Source organism: Pogona vitticeps, chromosome 1, assembly GCF_051106095.1.
Source record: "Pogona vitticeps strain Pit_001003342236 chromosome 1, PviZW2.1, whole genome shotgun sequence".
In the NCBI taxonomy this organism is placed as follows: Eukaryota; Metazoa; Chordata; class Lepidosauria; order Squamata; family Agamidae; genus Pogona; species Pogona vitticeps.
In genome coordinates, this window is record NC_135783.1 from 306,001,596 (window position 1) to 306,025,048 (window position 23,453).

The 23,453-nt window shown below is 39.1% G+C and overlaps 1 protein-coding gene and 1 pseudogene across 2 annotated transcripts in view; both read left to right on the forward strand.

Moving 5' to 3' along the window:
* Positions 1-22,937, forward strand: part of FMN1 (formin 1) — a 240,870-nt gene extending 217,933 nt beyond the window's left edge. For both annotated transcript variants that reach the window (XM_020806176.3, XM_020806175.3), the window contains exons 15-17: positions 115-264; positions 19,093-19,177; positions 20,444-22,937. In XM_020806176.3, the coding sequence (XP_020661835.3) occupies positions 115-264; positions 19,093-19,177; positions 20,444-20,488 (280 nt within the window). In that variant the 3' untranslated portion in view covers positions 20,489-22,937. The remainder of the gene's footprint in view (positions 1-114; positions 265-19,092; positions 19,178-20,443) is intronic.
* LOC140703363 (U1 spliceosomal RNA) lies at positions 16,048-16,202 on the forward strand (annotated as a pseudogene).
* Positions 22,938-23,453: the final 516 nt, after the last annotated feature.

Sequence of the window (23,453 nt, forward strand, 5' to 3'; positions counted from 1 at the left end):
GTACAGTTTCCAAGTAATAGGCTGCCGAGTCAGAAAATTTGCCTTGAGAGAAACTGAACTTCCCTGGTGGGTTTATGTGCTGACAGTCTCTCTCCCCCCCCCCCAACACTGCAGTTTTGAAGAAACAGTGGGGTACTTTGGAATAAAGCCGAAATCTGGTGAGAAGGAGATCACGCCGAACTACGTTTTCACAGTATGGTATGAGTTCTGCAGTGACTTTAAGACCATTTGGAAACGAGAGAGCAAAAACATTTCCAAAGAAAGGTAAGGTTCTAATAAAGTCATTAATACCATTTTTAGAAGTCTGGGAAACTGTTCCGTTTCAAACTCAACAAATTATGCTCCCATATTTCACAGGCGTCATTGTTTTCTTTCAGATCAAATGGACATCAAGGAAAGATTATTCCCTCAGGGTGCCTAGGAAAATTCACCAAAGGGATGCTGTCCCCACAAAAAGATAAACACATATAATCTGATAAATTACACTTTCTTAACCCCTTCCAATTACTAGCTAGTAAAATGAAAGGGGAGCTGTGCTAATTTGTAACAGATTGCTTCTCTTTGCATTTTCATGTTGGGCTACACTAAATGAGGCGATATTGCTATTGCAGACAGGACAGACAAATAAAAGTGAATGCTTTTTTCCAGTTAATATACTACACTTGCATCAAAGGGAAGCCTATGTGATTCAGGCCACACTTAGCACAGTACTGTGGTCCCGTACTGAATTTACAGCACCACTTCTTGATATCCTGCTGTGGACATCAAACTCCATGCCGCGGCATCTCCCTCCGTCTTCTGATTTTATTGGGTTTCGTTAACTCTCTTTTTTTTAAAGGCTCCACCTCTGAGATTGGTTTTAAGAAATAAAGAAAAGGTGAGGCCATTATTTAATAAACATTTTTAAAGCTGTGTACTGTATGTAATTGGTCTGTCACTGCATGGTGATATAAAAGTACTAAGAAAAGTACACTTGAGGAATTTCCCGTTGTCTCCTAACCAAGATATCTGTCTTTAATATCTGCCACAGCCGACGCAGCGCCACACACAAGGAGAGGGGATTGGCAGGGTGAGGTACTCCAGAGGTTGCAAGAGTACAAATAGAAATTAGACTGATACCCTGTGGTCGGGTGGCTCCTCAAGCAACCCAGTGAAGACTGAGCACACTCAGTAATCACAGAATATTAGCAGAGCTTCAGGGAAGGGAATTAGGAGACGGAACAGAATATGCTGGAAGGGGATACAGCTGGAACACTGAGCCACTTTTCTAACTCTAACTTTTGCCTCTGTTTTTTCTGGGACTACAGAATCATAATGCTTTTTCCCTCTCCTCACATCAGTAATGTAACTGTACCACATTCTATGTGGGGCTGTCTATTGAAAGTGTCAAGAAACTTCAGCAGGTCCACAATGCAGCAGCCAAATTGCTAACTGGGGCTGGTCACAGGGATCACACAACGCCCCTGTTACAACAGCTCCACTGGCTGCCAATCTGTTTCTGGGCAGCATTCAAAGTGTTGGTCTTATCCCTATAAAGTCCTAAATGGCTTGGATCCAAGCTACCTCAAGGACTGCATCTCCCTTTATGAACTTCTCAGGTTCATAAATCAGGAGAGACATTCCTGTTGGTCCCACCACCTTCACAGGTGTGTTTGGCAGGCATACAGAAGAGGGCCTTCTCTGTTTCTTCTCCTGGACTCTGCAACTCCCTCCCACAGAAGGCTAGACTGACTCCATCTTTACTGTCCTTCAACAAGCAGGCAAAGACCTTTCTCTTCAGGCAAGCTTTCCCTTAGTGAATGGCAGCTAGGTGGGGTTTTTAAAATAGATTGTACTTTACTGCATTGAACGTGTTTTGGTGTTGCCTTTGTTTTTGGTATAGTATTCTTTGATTCTTTTTGTATTGTATACTCATTGTTACTAAGTTAAATGTCATTTTTAAAAAAACTAAATTTATTTTTTTTTTAATTTAAAAGTTTATTAAATTTGTATCCCACCCATCTAGAACGAAGTCTACTCTGGGTGGCTAACAGCAATCCAAATAATAACAGTATAAAATAAAACAACAGCATTAATACAATTCAAGAAGGCAAGAAATAGATTAGGTAATGACAAGGGGGAAGGCCGGCCTAAAGAGGCAGGTCTTGAATTTGCTCTTAAAAACAGCCAGAGAGGGAGCCAGGCAAATTTCTGAGAGTAGACTGTTCCAAAGATGAGGGGCCACTGCCATGTTCTTTCTCTCCGGGCCTCCCTCAGCATTAGGCCCCTCAGCTGCCCATCCTGGCTAAAGCGAGTGATTCGGGTAGATCTAGGTGGTAGAAGGCGTTCCACTTGATATTGAGATCCTAAATCATTTAGGGCTTTATGTTGTTGTTGTTTAATCATTAAGTCGTGTCCGACTCTTCGTGACCGCATGGATCACAGCACGCCAGGCCCTCCTGTCTTCCACTGTCTCCCAGAGTTTTGTCAAATTCATGTTGGTAGCTTCGATGACAGTGTCCAACCATCTCGTCCTCTGTCATCCCCTTCTCCTCTTGTCTTCACACTTTCCCAACATCAGGGGCTTTTCCAGGGAGTCTTCTCCTCTCATGAAATGGCCAAAGTATTGGAGCCTCAGCTTCAGGATCTGTCCTTCCAGTGAGCACTCACGGTTGATTTCCTTCAGAATTGATAGGTTTCTTCTTGCAGTAAACGATATGTCATCGTTAATACTTGAAATCAATGCAGAAACGAACAGGCAGCCAATGCAAGGCAGCCAGAGTGGGGGAGATATGTTGATGTTTTCTCACCCCTTTGAGAAGTCTGGCCGTCATGTTCTGCACCATTTGAAGCTTCCGCATCAATCTCAAAGGTAGCCCCATGTAGAGTGCATTACAGTAGTCTAATCTTGAGACTACAAGTGCATGAACCAGAGTGGTGAGTGCCCCAACATCAAGATAGGAATGTAGCTGGGCAAACCGCCAAAGATGGAAGTAGGCAGTGTGGCCCACTGACGCTACCTGAGTTTCCATGGTAAGTGTCAGATCCAGATGGACCCCCAAGCTGCGAACCCCACTCTTTGTGGTGAGAGTCACCCCCTAAAAAGAGAGGGAGTTTCCCAAACCACCAACCCACCCTCAGGACCTCTGTTTTGTCCCAGTTCAGCCGAAGTTTTAATTGCTATAAGCCTCCTTGGGTCCTTTTTAAGGATAAAGGGGGTTAAAATATTTTAAATATATAAATAATGAATAATGTGGATATAACGTGCCACGTCCATGGCCATTACCAAACTTGACACATTTTTGAAGCAGTCAGTTTTTAAACAATTATCTAATTTAACTCATAAGACATCTCTGTGAATGGCTATACTGTATCAGTAAAATGATTTAAAATGGTTATTAAGAGGAATGCCAACACTAGAAGGAAGATACTGAACAATGAACTCAGATCAATCATACAAAGGCTTATTCTTTTAGTGAAGTGTACATTTTTACATGACAAAAAATTGGTGCATAAATAGGAAAAGATCGTGGCGTTATTTTGACTCGGACCTGCAGAATTTCTGAGCTACTAAGCCAAACTAGGTAGCTTAACTGCCACATGTCATCATTTGATGGATCATAATGCAGACCTATGAACTATCCATGTCTCTTTCCTTAGGGAACATCAAGGACAGATAATATGAAAAACTATTAATGTTCAAAGAGATAGTGATCTTCATGTATTTCAACATCTATAAGAAAAATGAAAATAAAGAATTGTGTCATCTTCAAGACTAACAGACTTGTTTTAATGTGAACTTTCATAGATTGTAACAAACACTGAAATAAACCTGTTAGTCTTGAAGGTTCCACTGTACTTTCGTGTTGGTTTGGGTTCGCTTACCCATACAAAGCTGAATGCAGCCTAATAGGTATTCTGTACATCTAGAAATCTAAATGTGTACAGCAAACAGAAAGCTTAAATGAAATATTTTCTCTTAAGACTTACTGGTATGTATGGTAAGAATGTAAAGAAGTAACTGCTTGAATCTAAATTTAACCTGTCATTTACTAGTTCATCCTCAGTATATATTAGTAATGTTAATGACCCAACACCAAAAAAACATAAATATCTGTAAGCGTGTAATTTAAAATTAGATGCAGATGTGGATAATTAAGCATTGCCATGTACTTTATACAAATGTATCTGCTAGCGCAATAGGCTTCAGGTTGTAATTCGCTGTCCTTCATTACAAACAGCAATGTAACTACTAAGAGGAAATATGCTGGGGTAAGGGGGGTGGAATTCTTACAAAATGAAACTGGAAGTTATTTGAGGCTATTGCAAGCTACAGAACTATTTAAAGCTACAGAACCTGAACATGTCTACATCCTAACAAGATATGCCAATAAACAGGGAAAACGAAACAATGCTCCACAAACTGGTAACATTCAATATATGTTCCACTTCCTAAAAAAAGGAGACGCCAAGAATTGTATGAAATCTAGGGCCATTGCATTAATTTCCAGTGCAGGAAAAGTGATGTTCAAGGTGTTGCAAAGAAGAAGTTTACCCTATATGGAGTGAGAAATGCCCTCTGTTCAAGTTGGATTTCAAAAAGGAAGAGGCACTAGAGGTCATATTGCAAGTATATATTGGGTACTGGTGAGTGTTAAAGAATTTCAGAAAATCAGGTCTTGCTCTATAGACTACAACAAAGGCTTTGACTGTGTAGATCATGAAAAGCTATTCAGTCTGCTGTTCTGAAAGACATTTGATTTTCCTGATTCATAACTTAATTGTGGACAAGGACAAAAGTGTTAGAACAAAGAAGCAGAATGGTTTCCCAAAAGTAAAAGTGTCATACAATGGTGTATTTTATATTCCTATCTGTTCAGTCTGTATGGATAACATATATGATAAACTGGACTAGATTCAGAACAAAGAGGAATGAAGATTGATGGCAAACATAAATAAGTTGAGATATACAGATGATACCATATTACTGACTGAAAACAGCAATGATTTGAACAACTCCTGATTAAAATGAAAGGGAAAAATGCAGAAGTAGGAGTAAGAAGACAAAAATCGTGACTACAGAACTACAGAACTTTAATGTTGACAATGGAGAAATTTAAATTGTTAAAAAGGTTGTATACTTTGGTTCAATCATTAAACCAAATGGAGCCTCAACCAAGAAATCAGAGGAAGACTAAGGCTTCAGAGCACAGCTATGAAAGAACTAGAGAAGATCATGAAGTGTAAGGATGTGTCACTGAAGACTAAGGCCAAAATCATCCAAACTATTGCATTTGCAGTTACACTGTATGGATGTGAAAACTGGACAGTGAAGAAAGCTGACAGGGAAAAGATTGATTCATTTGAAATATGGCAGCCAGTCTCCCTTTTTACACACTGTAGCTGAGAAGGCCTGATGGAGACCTCAGTAGCAGCTATTAAGTTAAGGGGGTGACAGTGGGAGTGGGGTGGGGGCTAAGGTAGGGAAAGTAAGGGGGTGTGGGAGTAATCTGTTTGGGTGGGTGGCTGTGTGTGGGGGTGGCTGCCTATCAGCTTCTGATCAGCTAATTGGCGGCCAATGAGCAGAATGGGCTTCTGTGCCGTGTGGTAAACACTCCTAGGGGAACCCAAATTGTGGGTAAATAACTCGGATGTCCGATATCCAATCTTCACCAAAGTTGGCAGGCATGTTGGGGAAAGACATAGCAAGTACCGTTGTGATTCCGGATTCTCTAAGTACCTGGGGGGAGCTTTCCTGGGGGTGTCCTCTTTTTGACTGTGTAACTTGGAGATCTGTGATCCAATGTTCACCAAACCTTCAGGAGTTGTAGAAAAGTGTCTGAGGAACTTCCATGCAAATTTGGTGTCTCTAGGTGGCTGGGGGCCAGTATTATAGCCGTTTAAAGTGCATATGAATCAATGGATAGATTGGTCAATTTGTCAAAGAATATTCGTATATGTTCGTATTTGTTGATTCATTAACCTTGCTGAATAATGGATCAAAAGGAATTGCGATTTTTTTTCATTTGTCCCCCTCTCTGATACTTACAATAAAGTAAGTAGAAGTAATAGAGATGGGGACAAATAAAAAAATCTCTAGTATAAATACATATGTTTTATTTAATATTTTAAGGCAGAGGATGTGAATCTGCGAATGCTGATCCAGCGGATGGGGGTTCCTATTGTAAAAGTGACTCTATAGAGCTTGTGTCTTAATTATAGCTGTTACGTTATTGTGCAGCAGAGCAAACCAACAAGGCAGTTCTAAAAATGGGGCACCACACATATGTAGGTCAAATAGCATGGCAATATTGAGTGAACAGCACATTTTTTGAAAAGAGTCAAAGATGGTTTGCCGACATGACTATCCATGAACATGGGAGCTGTTTTCATTCAGAAGGAATTGGAGATCCGTTGTAGACTTCCACTGGAAAAATGGATGAGGTAGTTTTTTGCTGATGTCCCATTCCCATGGCAGCCTCCTGTTCCTCTTGCAGGAATGTCCCTTCAGCAGAGTTCTATAAACAATCTGACGTCTTCCAAAGGACAAATTAAAACATTAGTTCAATCTTACAGCACATGATATTTTTGGTGTCTGCATTTTCATTTTACTCGACTAACTCGTTCTGAGAGTTATTTGAAAGATATCTGTTAACAGACAAGGAAAAAGGGGGCTTTGATGATAGCTTTAGCCAAGTAATTGGCCATACTGCAAGAGTTTGTTTTGTCTGAAAACAACTTGTCTTTTAAAAAGTGTAGAAATCTAATTAGATTTCTATCAGACATTTTAGAAGAGGAAACACTTTAAAAACTTTAAACTGTGGTGCCCTACAATTAACCTACCATGAAAATAAATTAACTGCCTGCATAATGTAGCTGATTTTTGCCCGAAGACCCAATCTATGTAGCACAGAGAAATCTGAAGGTTCACACAAGTATAAACTTTATATGTGATTAATAAACTCAGTTAGAATTCAACTCACACCTCAAATAAACTGAAATTTGTCAATTATTCAAGTGGTATAATATATGGGAAATGGACAGTAGAAACACATAATATAGTCAGTGGTTTTAAGTTCATTGTATTTCATATTTTAAAAATAAGCAGGGCAATCCTAACTTAAATAAGCATGCACTGTAGTGGTTTTGGAATGGGCAGAAGGCTCTTGTGCCAACACAACTACAGTGGGGTCTCGACTTACGAACGGCTCGACATACGAACGTTTCGACTTACGAACCGCTCTCATAGGAATATATGGACTCGACTTATGAACTTAGATTCGAGTTACGAACTTTTTTTTTTCCTTTTTTAAAAGCTAAGTCATCTTAGGTTAAAAGGAAAAAAGAAAAAATATCTCCCTCTAGTGGCAGAAGGCGGAATAGCAGCTTCCCATTAGTTTCTATGGACAAAAAGAGCAGATACGGATTAAATGGTTTTCAATGCCTTCCTATGGTAAATGCAGATTCGACTTAAGAACTTTTCGACTTGAGAACTGCCTTCCAATACGGATTAAGTTCGTAAGTCAAGACCCCACTGTACCCTTATGTACATGGAATCCCTTATGCTTGCTCAACTGGGAGATGCCCTAGAAAAGGAATCTGGCATCAGAGCCACAGGTGAGTTGTGATCTAAGAGTGCTGAACATCAGTTTTCTCCCATTATAATGGTTGTGTCACATCATGCTGAAATTTGACCTGTCGGTGGCATCCCTCCCCCGCAGGAGAAAGGACCTCTGAAAGTGGTCCACCATTGGAGGCTTCTGAATCCTGATGGGTTTTGGGAGGCATTGGGAGGGTATCTGGCTGATCTGGTTGGTGATCCTGTCGAAGCCCTGGTCAACAGGTGGGTATATTGAGGTGAACTGGGCAGTTGACATGATCATTCCCAAATGCTACTTTTCCTCACCTGTGCATGAAACTATTATTTTGCCATTCTTGAAATGACCTAATTTGACTACAGTTAATCTTAACAATTTTAGACATGTTGCCAATATACCCTTTATGGGCAAAGTAATAAATTCCTAATTTCTTTAGGAATTGGACAAACCTTAGATTTTGCCAACTTACAAACATTACACTTCTGTCCCTTTGGCAAAGCTTTCCATTTTTTGTATTACCTTAAAATTTTGGAGTGCCCCAGGTGCCGTCAGTCTCCCCATGCACATCTATGTTAAGTGTGTGTGTGGGGGGGGAGTCATCAGGAGATTTGTCATCAGTATGCAGATGACATGGAACTCTATCGCTCTGTTACATTTTCTGCATTGGATGCTGGAACGCAGTCTGGGTTTGGTTCTGGAGCCTGAAACCGAACCTGAATAAGATGGTGATCCTCCTCCTGGCAGGGGGGTGTCCCTCTGATAGGTTTCACAGAAGAATCTTTCGTCCAAGCTGGTGGAAATGGAGTGTGTGTATTGATTTTTAAATAGTCATTTCCACTGTACAGTGGTGACTCGCAAGACAAATTTAATTCGTTCCGCGGTTAATGTTGTCTTGTGAAAAATTTGTCTTGCAAAATGCGTTTTCCCATAGGAATGCATTGACATCTAATTAATGTGTTCCTGTGGGCAAAAAAAGTCAGAACAAAGTCAAATTTGGTTTATAAAGGGTTTGTTAAATGCTCTTTAAAGCCATACGTATTGTGCAAATGATTTTTAAAATTTCAGTCAAAAAACTTTAACTTTTTAAACATCATAGAAAACCATTTAAAAATCAGCAAACATGAGGCAGGAACAAAAAACAGAAAACATTTGTCTTGCAAAGCACGGCCATAGGAACATTTGTCTTGCGAGTCATCAACCCCATTGCCAAAACCATTTGTCTTGCGAGTTTTTTGTCCAGCGAGGCATTTGTCTTGCGAGGCACCACTGTATTCTGGAGCGTATTCCAACCTTCTAGTGTAAATTTGAAGGGGACATAGGTAACACTAGAAGTCTGAGACTTCAGGCCTAACTGGCCAAGGTTACAGAGGTCTGGCTAAGCTGACACTAAGGCCAGCTGACACTTGAATCCAAATCTTTCCTGCCTAAGGAAGTTAGCTGAATTATCTTAGGCAGGAAAGCCAAATTCTGTATTAGCAAAGTGGATCTGAGTGGGCTGAGAGGGCTCTGGATCTGACATAACTCAGCTCTTCCTCACTCTTCCCTTTATCCACCCTTTTTTTGACTCTTCTGCTTTCTGATCTTAGCCAGCAGAGCAGTGATGCTGGCAGATATAGTTGTCCCAGTAGATCTGAAATCAGCCAGCACAAGAGCAGTTATGTTGGCACAAGAAGCTTCTGCCCATACACCCATTCCAAACCCATTACAGCCGGCGTATATTTGAGTTTGGATTGCCACTCAGAGAAACTTCTGACATCTTTCTAATTAAGCTCTTTGGATCCCAGCCATAATAATCTGTCATAAGCTGTCTCAAAAATCTAGCAGTCATTTTCTGGATGTTTGCCTTTTTTAAGAGGAAGTGTGTTTTTATTTACAAAAACAGATAATTTGTTGATTGCTAGCTTGGGCTCTTTGTATTTTTGTTTTTGATGTGACCTCATCTAATTCTTAGTTTAATAGCTGTATTTCAGTGATCTGTTCTTTTTATTGCAACGTTCTTTGTATTTTGTAAGCTACTTTAAGCAACTTCTTTTTTGGAGGAGGAAGGTGGGGCATAATTTCTTGTATTAATAGATGAATCAAATGAAGCACCAATACTTTTTAAAGTAACATATGACAGAACCTAAATGTTACTCTTTAAGAACATGACAAATGAATTACATAGGTTGGGGCCAGTTCATGTTTGCCATTAGAGATGACTGAGTCTTCAGCTAGTGGGACTCCTCCTCCCTTCACACTTTGCATGTAAATTGTTGCTTTCTCATTTGTGACAAAACTATGTGTGTTCAGTCATTTAGTCGTATCCGACTCTTCGTGACCCCATGGACCAGAGCACGCCAGGCCCTCCGATCTTCCACCGCCGCCCGGAGTTGTGTCAAATTTATGTTGGTTGCTTCGATGACACTGTCCAACCATCTCATCCTCGGTCATCCCCTACTCCTCTTGCCTTCACACTTTCCCAACATCAAAGTCTTTTCCAAGGAGTCTTCTCTTCTCATGAGATGGCCAAAGTACTGGAGCCTCAGCTTCAGGATCTGTCCTTCCAATGAGCACTCGGGGTTGATTTCCTTTAGAATTGATAGGTTTGTTCTCTTTGCAGTCCAGGGGACTCTCAAGAGTCTCCTCCAGCACCACAATTCAAAGGCATCAATTCTTCGGCGGTCAGCTTTCTTTATGGTCCAGCTCTCACTTCCATACAACACTACAGGAAAAACCATAGCTTTGACTATTCGGACTTTTGTTGTCAAGGTGATGTCTCTGCTTTTTAAGATGCTGTCAAGGTTTGTCATTGCTTTCCTCCCAAGAAGCAGGCGTCTTTTAATTTCATGGCTGCTGTCTCCATCTGCAGTGATCATGGAGCCCAGGAAAGTAAAATCTGTCACTGCCTCCATATCTTCCCTTTCTATTTCCCAGGAGGTGATGGGACCGGTGGCCATGATCTTAGTTTTTTTAATGTTGAGTTTCAGACCGTTTTTTGCACTCTCGTCTTTCACCCTCATTACAAGGTTCTTTAGTTCCTCCTCACTTTCCGCCATCAGAGTGGTACTATCTGCATATCGGAGGTTGTTGATATTTCTTCCTGCAATCTTAATTCCAGCTTGGGATTCCTCCACTCCAGCCTTCCGCATGATGTATTCTGCATATAAGTTAAATAAGCAGGGTGACAATATACAGCCTTGTCGTACTCCTTTCCCAATTTTGAACCAATCCGTTGTTCCATATCCAGTTCTAACTGTTGCTTCCTGTCCCACATATAGGTTTCTCAGGAGATGGATAAGGTGGTCAGGCACGCCCATTTCTTTTAGGACTTGCCATAGTTTGCTGTGGTCCACACAGTCAAAGGCTTTTGCATAGTCAATGAAGCAGAAGTAGATGCTTTTCTGGAACTCTCTGGTTTTCTCCATAATCCAGCGCATGTTGGCAATTTGGTCTCGAGTTCCTCTGCCCCTTCGGAATCCCGCTTGTACTTCTGGGAGTTCTCGGTCCACATACTGCTGAAGCCTACCTTGTATGATTTTGAGCATAACCTTGCTGGCGTGTGAGATGAGTGCAATTAGCTTGCCATTTCTAACATAATTTGGAAAGCAAGTGCAAAACTTTATTTACTGGTATGAAGTACAAGCCAGGATACAGTTAATGAAGTGGAACAAATAAAGGAAGATGCATACACACACACACTCAATCCCAGGGCTCATCACAATGCTGAAGTCATGTGTCACCATTATGTACGAACTACATTAGATGCTATATAGAGAGCTAAATCCAGAGTTAGTCCTATGTAATGTCAACCCACTGAAAATTGAAACCCATGGGTCTTAAATCCCATTAAGCTGAATAGGACTAAACTAGATTCAGCTCTGTGTGTGTGTGTGTGTGTGTGTGTGTGTGTGTGTGTGTGTGTGTGTGTACACAAATTTTATAAAGATGCAAAAATTTGTCCTTCCAGAGAGAGGGTGTGGAGTTTTTTATTGGCCTTGGAGAGAACTGTCACATTTGTGAGACTAGGGTTTGTGTGTGTGTGCAATTGCAAATACTAAAAAAAATGCTGCTTTGTTGTTTTGTGCACTTCCAAAAAAGCAGTACTGTTAGATAGTTTGTTTGTATCTTTGTGGTCAATTACTCTGTTCTTTTATGTTTGCTCTTTGTGTCCATGTGTGCACCGTTGTGCATATGCATATGTGCATGCTTAATTCAGAAAGCAAAAAGGCACTAAAGACATTTTGTGCAAATTTCAGAAACCACAAGAGGGGGAAAAGGTGCTTGGTATCTTGATTTCACAACTATTTAACTTGAGCATGAAGTTTGCAACAAGCCTGTCTATCCTTACATCTGTAGCTGTCAAAGTAAACAAGCTTGGTAGAGAAGTAATGCGTCAAGATAACATACTACAAAATAAAATATAGGTGGTGTTCTTGACAGATCCCACAAATTCAGATCCTCACTGTGGAATTTAATGAGATGAAGAGAGTACATATATATAGTGCCAACAAGCACTTAATAGCACTTGTTGATTTGAATCTACTGATTGCTGTTTTGGAAGAAAGCTATCTGTGGCTAATAATCAGTTTCTGGGTGTCAGCTTGCTTCATGCCTTAATTCTTGTTCTTTCCTGTGTCTATGTTGAAAATGGAAGGGGGCCATGAGGTTAAGTAAGCAGAGGGGAGGGGTAGTCATCCTGAGCTTTGGCACAAGGATGTGATTTTGAAAAGGTGAAAAATATTATTTTGCTTTGTAGAGATAAAGGTAGATTTTTTTAAAAAATGTTTTTAATTTCTGTATTTTTTTTTTTCAAAATACCCTTGCTTCTTGCATTCAGACTTGTTTGTTTTTGTTTGAGGGTATCTAGGTTTGAGTACCTGATCACACAAAACAAAATTAGAATAGGAACTGCATTCATTTAAATTTCATGAAAAGCTAAATTAATGATTTTTCTGGAGTAGTAAAAAGAGATTATGTATTTGTTTTAAAATTCAGAATTATTCTTCTTATGCTCATATATGGCAGTGCACTGTAGTTTAAAACCATTTTAATATTATTGCGGACACTAGCAACTTTTCTTCTCTGTTCTTTAACATACTTTGGCCTTCTTTGCACCATGATCAATGATCCTAATTCTTCTTTTAAACAAGTTCCCATAAATGCTGACATATGACCAGATTTTATGGTTTAAACAAACAACATTCCTTAAGGTTTTTTCTCTCCCCTTTTCTCCAGTCCAGTGGAATATGCAAAAAAATATTGATAGATAATGGCTTGAAAGGAAAGTAGGTTCAAGCTGTGTTGCTCACAGTGTAAAGTAGTTCAGTAGGATTACACTGTTCCATTATACAAGTTTGAACAAAGGTAGGCAACATTTGCTTTCAGAGGAAACAGGTGTCTCTGGATTAAATAGAATAAATTTAAATGTTAAGTGATAAACATCAGTCAGTGCATAGAAGAAGGAACAGAATGCCCTGAACAGGATGTACAGATGATAACCAAATAATTAAAACGAATCAGCAGAGTATCAGTTGCAAAAGAACTTCATAGCACTGTTCTTGGTGAACACAAAATGATTCCCAGAAGGCATGGTAACTCCAGTTATACCTGCAACTGTGTTCTAGAGACACCTTTTGTATGAAATTATAATTCCGCATGAGAAATGTATCTGCAGCTATTCTGTGTCCTGAGATGGTAACAACACTTTTTGAAAAAGTGTGATGCTGCCTAAATCAAGAAACCAGCAGTTTTATCTATTCCCAGTAGTGATAATTGGAGGGTATATTAAACAGCCCATAGTGCTATAGGCTAGTTAAATGGCCTGAATAATCTATCTGCTGCTTTGTTAAGCACCAGAAGTCTGGAAATTTTTTCTCTCTCATCACAATTGTTACTGCTGCTGTGGCTGCAGCTTCTAATAAAATGTTTAGATGGTAATGAATAAAGTCAAGTGACATGAATTTTCAGTGCAGTAATTTACCTTATTTTGTATTTTTCTCTCATTTGAATCTGTCCATTGTCTTCAGGGTTTAGTAATTCAGTGGTGAAACAAATTAGGATTTTGGACTCGGTGTAGAGTTTGTACAATGTATTCAAGTCTTCAAGTGGTAACTAATATAATGGCTGAATTTTTATAATTGGTGTAGCTGGGTTTCATAACAATGGAAAGAGGAAAACAGAAACAGGTAAAAGTAACAAGGTGAAAAAAGAAAACCAATTTTCTTTCAGTCTGCAGACCTAACTCTGAATATTTTTCTAGTTTATTTTTTTTTATTATTATTCAAAGCATTTTACACCATCCTTTCTCTTAGAATAGCAGAGCAGCTGTACAAAATGCAGTCTTAAACATTTAGTGACATTGCTGCACGTTTGGAAAGGTGATGTTGTCACCTGCAGAGGGAAGAGAGATTTATTGTTTCTCCCCCACAGCTTTTCTGACTTGTGATTAATTGTGCATTATGCAATGAGAACTGTGAGACAGATTAAGGAAGTTGTTCATTATCAAAAAATTCTCCTCTGCTGGTAACTTCGTCACCTTTCTGCAGTCATAACTATGCCAACAGTGTAAATAAGATCATTCACAGCAATAAAAGGCAGGGAGAAAATGGCTTAAAACAAGCTGCTCATATTCAGCAGTTTCTTTTTCCTGTTATTCCTATTATTCCTACTACTGTAATCATCATCCCCATTTATTACATTTGTTCCCCACCTTTCTGCTGCAAAGAAATGCTCAAGGTGGCTTACAGTCACCATAAACCAATAAAAATAACATTCATATTTTATATAAAACTTTCTTCCTTTACATATTAGACACTCGTTTCTGGTGTGATTTTTTTTTTTCTAATGCCTTGATGAATCCTATGTTAGATTCCTGAACCAGAGTTTATCATTTAAAATTTGATGAACACATCAGCTCGAATAACAGGACAAATTCAAATAAGAGCTCTTCGTTCTTTCTAGTTGCATTCAAGAAACTACGTACCTTTTTTTGCTCTATAAGACGCACCTGACCTTAAGACGCACCTAATTTTTAGAGGAGGAACACAGGGAAAATATATTCTGAACCAAATAGTGTAATAAAATATTTAATAAACTATAGCAGAATAAGATTGAACCATGTAAAGTGAACAGCAGTCAACAGTGGCATTAATATAGACCATTATCAGCCAGTGATAAGACCTATACCACTCTACCTATCTTTTACGTTTCCTTTCATCCACCTCCTCCCCATGCTTATAGAAATGTTTCAATGACAGATGAGATTGTTGTGCAACTCTGCCCAGCTACAGTTCAAGCCTATATTAAGTTAGAAATGGTTTGTCTGATTTGGCACTGCATTGAGAGGTCCCTTTTAGTTGTGTGGGGGATAAATAGTGGAATTAAAGTATTTAACAGCTGGTTTTCCTTATTTACTTTAGATTATGCAAAAGAACAGCAACACAAAGCTTAACCTAGTCCCATCCACCAGCAGTAGCACATGCTCAGCATAAGACCAAATCTCCATTTTCTGACATAATTGAACGTTTATAGCATGCAAGGCACAACAGGTTAGGCCACACAAAGCCATGAACAATGTTCTTGATGAGCCAAAAAAACTGCATATAAACTGTAGTAGCTGAAATCAGGAAGCAGGTACTGTAATCCAGTTAGAAGTCATGAGGCACAGTTTCCTTGCTGCGACACCCTTTGGAAATATATTCTCTATTAGATGCCCAGAACTAGTTGAAAAGTTTGCAAATTTGAATCCAAATTTCCCATAAAAATGCATTGAAAATTAATTAATGCATTTTTATGGGGGGAGGTCAGAAACTTTAAAAAACTTAAAAGAAAGTCATTTACCAGGTACTGTAGACTGAGTCTTGCTCTTCACAGTGCCTTGGTAGACCTCAGAACAGCCAAAAAAGAGCCACACAGCTAAAAGCCAGCAGGCAGACGGCAGCCATTTTGTGCTCTTCTCTGCTCCTGCTCCTTTCCCCTCCATTCTCCCCACCTAACAGCTGATCGGCGCTGGTCTGAACACTTCCTAGGCAGCTTTTAAAGCAAGTACACACTTTCTGCACAAGCAGGTTTCAACTCAAACAGAGCACCTTTCACCCCAAGTACTAACCCCAAACAAACAGATTTTAAATTAAATTTTACATTTTAAAATGACCAGGCAGTCCCAGGTCTCTCTCCCAGCTCTCTAACTGCTTGGACTAGCAAGGAAGCAGAGAAGCAGCCTCTTCACTAACTGAAAATTTGAATTTCCCCGCTTTCCCTGCCTTCCCCGCATATTAGGTATGGTATTATCTGTGCACTGGAGAATTGTGGGAGGAACAACCAGCCCCTGATGGGGGTCCTGTGGGGCACCCCAAAACACTGAATAGCTCTCGGCCTCTTTTGGGACTGGGGCTGTGCAGCACTATTCTGATCAGGAGGTGCAACCGGTGGGTCACCATGGCTTTTGGGGGACAGGGCAAAGAAAGGGGCAAGAGGTTCAGAGGCCATTCCAACTCATACCTGGCAGGGGAGATACCAAGATCATCAAAGTGGTTTTCCCAGGGTGAGGCTCATCTATTGCACTTTGGATGTGCTGACCCCTATGATTTCCCCAAATATGGGAAAATCAACTGCCTAAGCAGGGGTCTGTGTTTGTGGTTTCCCCTGGTTTTTCTAGAATCACTCTTTCCCTTTTGGTCCTTGGCTGTTTTCACTGCCTGCTGCCATAGGCCTGTTGGCCTTGCTGGTTTTCCAGGTGGGCTCCAGGAAGCAGATGCTAGAAAGCCAGCAGTGCAGAATGGTGAGGTCCAAACAGCAAGCAGTCTCTGGTGCTAGTTCAGAGGCCTTCCAGCATGGCAGTGGGGGGCTTCTGGGTGGTGGTGGTTGAGCCCCTTTTTTACTGTATTCATTCCATAAGACGCACACACTTTCTCCCCCACTATGTGGGAGGGGAGTGTGTCTTATGGAGCAAAAAATACGGTACTTTCATTGCCTTTTTGGTACAATTCATCACAATGTTTCTCAGGTTTTTTTGCCCACTACTTTTGAGGATGTCACTTTGAATGAAGGTCCATGTACAAAATTCCTATGTTAAAACTTGCCTTTCAAATAGATTTGTGTTTACCATTCTTGTCTGAAAATAAAATGAACAGCTTTTGATAGCTGGAAGTAGCTAGGAAAGTATGTGCAACTTATAAGGAGTAAAGTGGTGCCTCGCTTAACGGGCACTCCGTTTAGCGATGAAACCGCATAGCAATGAACTTTTTGCGATCACAAAAGCAATCGCATTGCAATGTTTCCTATGTGGTTTTTTTGCTTTGCGATGATCGGTTCCCTGTTTCACTTACCTATCATCGCAAAGCGATGATTTTTAAACAGCTGATCGGCGGTTCCAAAATGGCCACCTGCTGTGTTTAGGGACGGATTCCTCACATAAGAGGCAGCGAAAATGGCCACCATATGGAGGATCTTCGCTTTAAGGTGAGTTTTAAGCCCATAGGAACGCTTTAAACAGGTTTTAATGTGTTTCTATGGGCTTTTAAAAATCGCATAGCGACAAAATCGCTTAGCAGCGATTTTTGCTGCACGGATTAACGTCGCTATGCGAGGCACCACTGTATAGCTGTTTGGATGTATTTAGTACACAAATTACAGGTTTTTAAAATTGTGGAGAGAATTACAGTCATTTTGGTGGACATAGGTGATGTCCTGCCATGAAAGGATGAAACTCGTCAACACTTTTTAAAAACTATAATTGAAAATTATAAAACTTCCCCCCTGAAGATAGTTCATGGAAGCTTTATAATTTTTATAGACAGATCAATTTAACATTACATTAAACCTCTTGAGATTTAATCATGGAATGCATAATTAACATTAGAGTATTTTTATATTTCTTATCAGCACACTGCTTAAATATGGTTTGAAGTGAGACCTCTGAAAAGTAATGTGACTCTTTCCTTAAACAAGCATAATTCAGTTACAGACACTAAACAGCTGTTTAAGAGCAGCCCTGCACATGCACAATATGGATAAGCAATTTGCTTTTTTAAAATCTCTAGACATGGATGTAACTGATGAACAATAATCTTCAATTATAAACTAAGAAAAAATACATGTCAGCTTTATACATCCCTCACACTCACTTTCCAATATTGTGTTGCACTAGACTTTGAAAAAATTGATCTTGGCGTGGTGTATGGAAACAGAAGTAGACATGAGTCTTAGTTGTTTTATTTTCAATATGTTTGTGATTCTATAAAATATATTGATATTAAAAATAATTATAATTCTTATATCAATATTATTCCCCCCCCCCCAAAATGAGTGGAGTTCCAAGTAGATGTCTTACATGCTTGAGGGTTTTTTGTTTGTTTGTTTTTGGTTTTTTCCAAAATGGGACCAGTGGGAAGTAATTTAGACTGAGACAGCATGCAAAATTATGACTTAACCCTTTATATCTACTCTGGTCCCGATGTGGATTATCCTTCTTCTTGGCTGCTGTTTGCCCCAGAAATAAAGTTACCATTTGTGCTAGTGGGGGCCTCCTTCTGTCAAGTCAGAAGAGCTGTGATCTTACTTGTAATATGTTCTCCATTTTTATCTGACAAGAAAATAGTGTCTTCTTTAAGTAGCTTGAAAAATTATTTGGACTGTAATTCCCAGAATAAGCCATTCAGCATGGCTGGCTACAATCCAAGGCCAGAATTGTAAGCAGTTTGTTAACTTACTCAACAACTTTGAGAACCGCTCTAGTGCAGTGGTCTTCAAAGTTGGTTCCCCAGATGTTCTTGGACTGCAACTCCCAGAAATCCTGGCCACCGTAGCTAGTGGTGAAGGCTTCTGGGAATTGCAGTCTAAGAACATTTGGGGACCCCAGTTTGAGAACTACTGTTCTAGTGGAGCAGTCAGTGCAAGACTAGTCAATGTGAGACAGACCCCACCAGAGGGTGCAAATCCCTTTCACAATTGCCTTTACATGCACAGTTTCAACAGGATTCTGGATCCCCAAAGTAACCTTTCCAGGATTTATTACCCTTTACAGTGGTGCCTCGCAAGACGAGCGCTCCGTTTTACGACGAAATTGCATTATGACAAAGTTTTTGTGATGGCAAAACGATGTTTCCTATGGGGAAATTTTGCTTTGCGATGATTGGTTCCCTGCTTCGGGAACCAATTCTTGCAAAATGACAATTTTCCTACAGCTGATCGGCGGTTTCAAAATGGCCGCTGGATAAAAAAATGGCACGGGCAGCGAAAATGGCCATGCTATGGAGGATCTTCGCTGGACGGTGAGGTTCAAGCCCATAGGAAGACATTAATCAGGTTTTAATGCATTTCTGTGGGCTTTTTAACATCGCTTTATAATGTTTTCGTTCTACAGTGATTTCGCTGGAACGAATTAACATCGTAATGCGAGGCACCACTGTATAGTGAATTGCTTTGCTTTGCTGTCTGCATGTTCACAAGTTAGATGCTTTGGAAGGCATCTACTGTGTGCCAAACAAACACAATTTCTTTGGCTCTAAAAAGGTCTCTTGTGTGTATTTCGTTTTAGACTGAAAGTGGCCCAAGAATCAGTGAGCAAGATAACTGCAGAGAAGAAAGTAGAAACCAAGAAAATCAACCCTACCACCAGTCTGGTATGACTTTCCAGTGACTCTGGTTTCTAATTCTCTTAAATACAACCAGCAGTGCACATATGTTTAATTTATTCAAGTAATTTACTGTTATGTCTCTTCCAACTATGTATCTTCAAACCCTTTTTTATTTTATTTTTTAGTATAGTAGACTTGTGGCCAGTTCACAAAACCTACGCACATCAAGTTTAGTCTGTCATTGAACAGACCACTATCCTGAGAAAGCTCTGCAAGAATTTGAATCCTGAAAAGTAGACTCAGTTTTGACACTTGTCTCTTACTCAGTGTATCTTTTCATGCTGCACTGTGTGCACACTGAAGAGTCTCGCGCACTGTTTTTGTAGCCTTGTGCTACTAAATATCATTTTCTGTTTGTATAATAGGAAATGAGCTCTAAAGGCAGTTGATAGGAAGTTTTTATCAGCCTTTTTCTTCATTTGTCATTCTGTTTATCTATGAACATGTCTGGCTTGCTGCACTGTGTCCAGTGGAGGCTGCTGTCTCTTCGTGTGCCTAGAGAAATGGAAAATTCTTTTGCCATATTTGGATGCAACCAATACTGGCTAACCAAGTAAAGGTGGATCTAATTTAGCAGCAATAAATGTATAAACACTGTGCTTCGGTCAGGCATAGAGGTGCTGCTACTCACTATTGTTACAATGTGGTGTAAAGGGCCAAGCATACTACTAATACTGGAGGAGAGCTTGCCATTTGCTTTCTGAAGTGGAATTGCTCCATTCCAAAATTCTAGAACAAATTTAGGTGCCCCAATAAATATGGGTCCCTTTTCTTCTCTTACCAAAGCAATCTTGGCCTGGTCCATCATTGCATTTTTCCTGCTTTGTAGGAAAGGAAAACCTATGGCATTGTCAGCTTTGGATCATGCTTCTGATTTCTTTTCTCTACATTTGCAACCATGCACATTTTGGCTTCCCAATTTTTTTTTAATTTTTCTTTTGCATCCACATTACTTATCCTTTACAGTAATAAATTAGCGCATCTTAGTTTGAAAGATCTTCCAGGACCTAATAGATGTTTCTTTAGAAGTAAGGTTGTAAATTGATTTACAAACTTGCCATTCCATCTCGTATAGCACTTCAGGAATTAATTTTCTGAGGAGGAAAAATAAACTTTTTGTCTACTCTGGTTTCAGAGTGCTCCATTCTTCAAATCTATTAGACCACATATTCTTTGCAATTTGAGAACAGATGGAAAATTAAAGAAAAGAATGATAATAAAGTCTCTCTTATTTCCTCCCTTAAACTACAGAAAGAAAGACTACGTCAGAAGGAAGCCAGCGTGGCCACCGGCTGAAAGAAGACACATAAATGACAGTGTGATTTAATACCTTGCATGATTCTTCATTCTGCCCATTCCCTAGGGAGCACCTTATTAATATGTTATGAAGCTTTGCTTTGCTATTCTCTTCCTCAGACAATCCACAAAAGACTTTTCAATTCCTTGGCTTGTACAGAAGGAGGAACACAGAGACGTTTGTTTACATGACAATTGTGAAGGGTTTTTTTTAATAACTCTTCCTTGTGTGGCTTAACTACAGGTCTTTTCTTAAAAGTTATATGAAGTATTCTATGCAAAGTGCACTAATTTAATAGAAGAGAGGAAAGCCAGGATTTTATACAGTGAATCAAATAGCTTTTTCTCAGCTGTATGTTGGCTTATATAGGTTTATGGTACCCTGTATGTGTAGACTGTAGAATTCACTGATTCAGTTTAAAATGAATGATCCACATCCAAAGGATTTACTTTACCTTCTTAAAATATTGAAAGTTAAATGTATTAGATGTATTCTGTATTTTACTACAATTTTTATAGGAATCTCGCCCTATGTCGTAGAGATAGAAGACTCATTTTGCACATGTGATGAGAGAAGTAACAACAAAATGTTTTGTCCTGAATAAGTTATATAATGTAACTGGCACATCCTTTACTGTTTGGGGCCTGAATCCAGTTGGCAGTTCTAACTGAAACAGAACTGTTGACTCAATGGGATTTATATAAGCATTGACTTAGCATTCAGCAATTGATTCAATGGGTCTTCTCTAGTTTAGACTGGCAATTGGATTTAAGCGCTGGTTTCTGTTCCTACATAGTCTTCATTTTGCTGAATGGAAAGGTGAAGACTTTTTGTATTAGCATAAAGTTAAGTTAGCACTGTTTAAGGATGTTTTATTTATAATCACCTAGCCACAGGTGTATGTCCATTATTTATTGTTAACCTATGCCAAAGCCTATATTCATTCTTAGTCAGCACTTTCATATAACTGATTTTAGAACATGTTTACAGCATTTTGTGTGTATGTGAAAGATATATCGACACAATATTGCTAATATCAAGAAATCTAAATCCATTGGTATGCTGCACTTTCTCCTCCTGCTGCAGTCTTCAGTACCTCTTGTGAACTAGCTCCGAGGATTTCTTAATCTCTAGAGCAGGCTTTGCACAATGTATTGGAAGCTAAAAGAAGGCAGGTAGCCCTTTTCTGATTCCTCTGATAGAAGCAGATCCACCAACGTACATGTTTTGTTGTCTGCAGATTTTGAATAGAAGCACAGCATTCATCTCCCACTGCGATAGTGTAGCAATTCAAGTCAAGTGCCATCTAGATGTGTCAAGGGCTCTTCCTTTTAAGCTGTTGTTTGTAGAAATAAGGAAGTCATAGAATTAGGTCTTTAAAATTAAAGAGTGATATTTGTAGTGGAAGAACGAGCAGGCAGATAAAACACTGAAACACTGAAGGTTCAAACATTAAATATAAAGCAACAGATGGTAGATGCAGCGTCTAGAACAGGCATGTACCCAGATAGAGAAGACCAGGTTTTTCTTTTCTAATGGAGGCACCAAACTTATTTTCTCTTATTCTCTCAAAAATATGGTATTTAATTACATATTAAGGCCCAGCAATCCCAGTCTTCTCTGTGTCAACAACTACCTTTACTGTAGAATACCCCTTGTATAAGGTATAAGCGTCCTCATGTTAGAGGCTTACACTTTATATTTAGAATATAGAGTCACCAGGAAGTGTCCATGGAAAAGACAGATACCGTTTTAACTCAGAAAGTGTCTACTATCCAGATCTGACAGGAAAAATTAGTCTACACAACCCATAAGGATATGTCGAATTGAGAAAGAATATACAGGTAAAGGAAAACATTTAACTTATGCAGTAAATAAAGAACAGCCAGATTTATTGAAATATTTAAACTTGATTGACAGAAATGAATGCAGTTATTAAAAATAGGCCAGAATCCTATTAAGGATTTATATTACCATATGTGCAACCGCATAAATCACATTAATGACTTGCTGCTTGCATTCCTGGTCATATGCTCATTCTGTGACTTGGCATGTCACAGGAATGTGAGCTGGAATTCATTAAGTAGTGGCAATTTCCTGCCACAGTTAGGAAAATGCAATTACACTTATTGAATCTCCAATAGGATTCTGGCCTGCTTCTCCAGTGTCAGGCTAAAAAAAGTGGATGAGTCTATCAAATAATTAAAGGTTCTAATTTGGCATAATTTCTGCTTGCCATGGATATGTGGAATTTATAGACCTTCATTGAAACATTCCTGGTTGTGGACTAACTGTAAACCTTGCAATGCAGGAAATTCTAATATTTTCTCTTTAATGAAGACATTTGTAATATCTCCCAAAGAACTTTAAGCATTTTCATGTTAAAATGTTAATAAAGCAAATTCTATGAACAGAAATTGTTTTCATGGCACACAGAAACAAGAAAAATACAGCACCATTAGAAATGTACAACAGAATACCAATCAGCCTTTAAAAAACCAAAAAAAATTATAAATCATTACTAGTAAATGATGAGACTCTTAAAAAGTCTAATCGTTGACTTGTTAAGAAGAATCTGACTAAGAAAATACATGTAAATAATAAATACAAGAAACTGTATTATAAATAGAAATATATAGATATATATGCAGGTACACATACATAAACCAAGAACATATTTGATGTAACAGTTTATGTTCACATGGCTATTAGATCAGCTGGAGAACAAATCTAAGCCATTTTATCTATTCTGTTGCAAGAGATGCAACTGCAAAACCAGGACAGACTTGGCAGGAGATCATTGATGCTGATACTTTGCATTGATCTAAAAGTTATATGTCAACAGCAAGCAGTTATTATTAACAGCGAATTGTAGAGTATTGGGGATTTCATAAGAACTGAACTGGTGAAATTGAGCAGTGGTCTAAAACATTGTGAATTGGATGTAGTAGTTTATTACAGAAT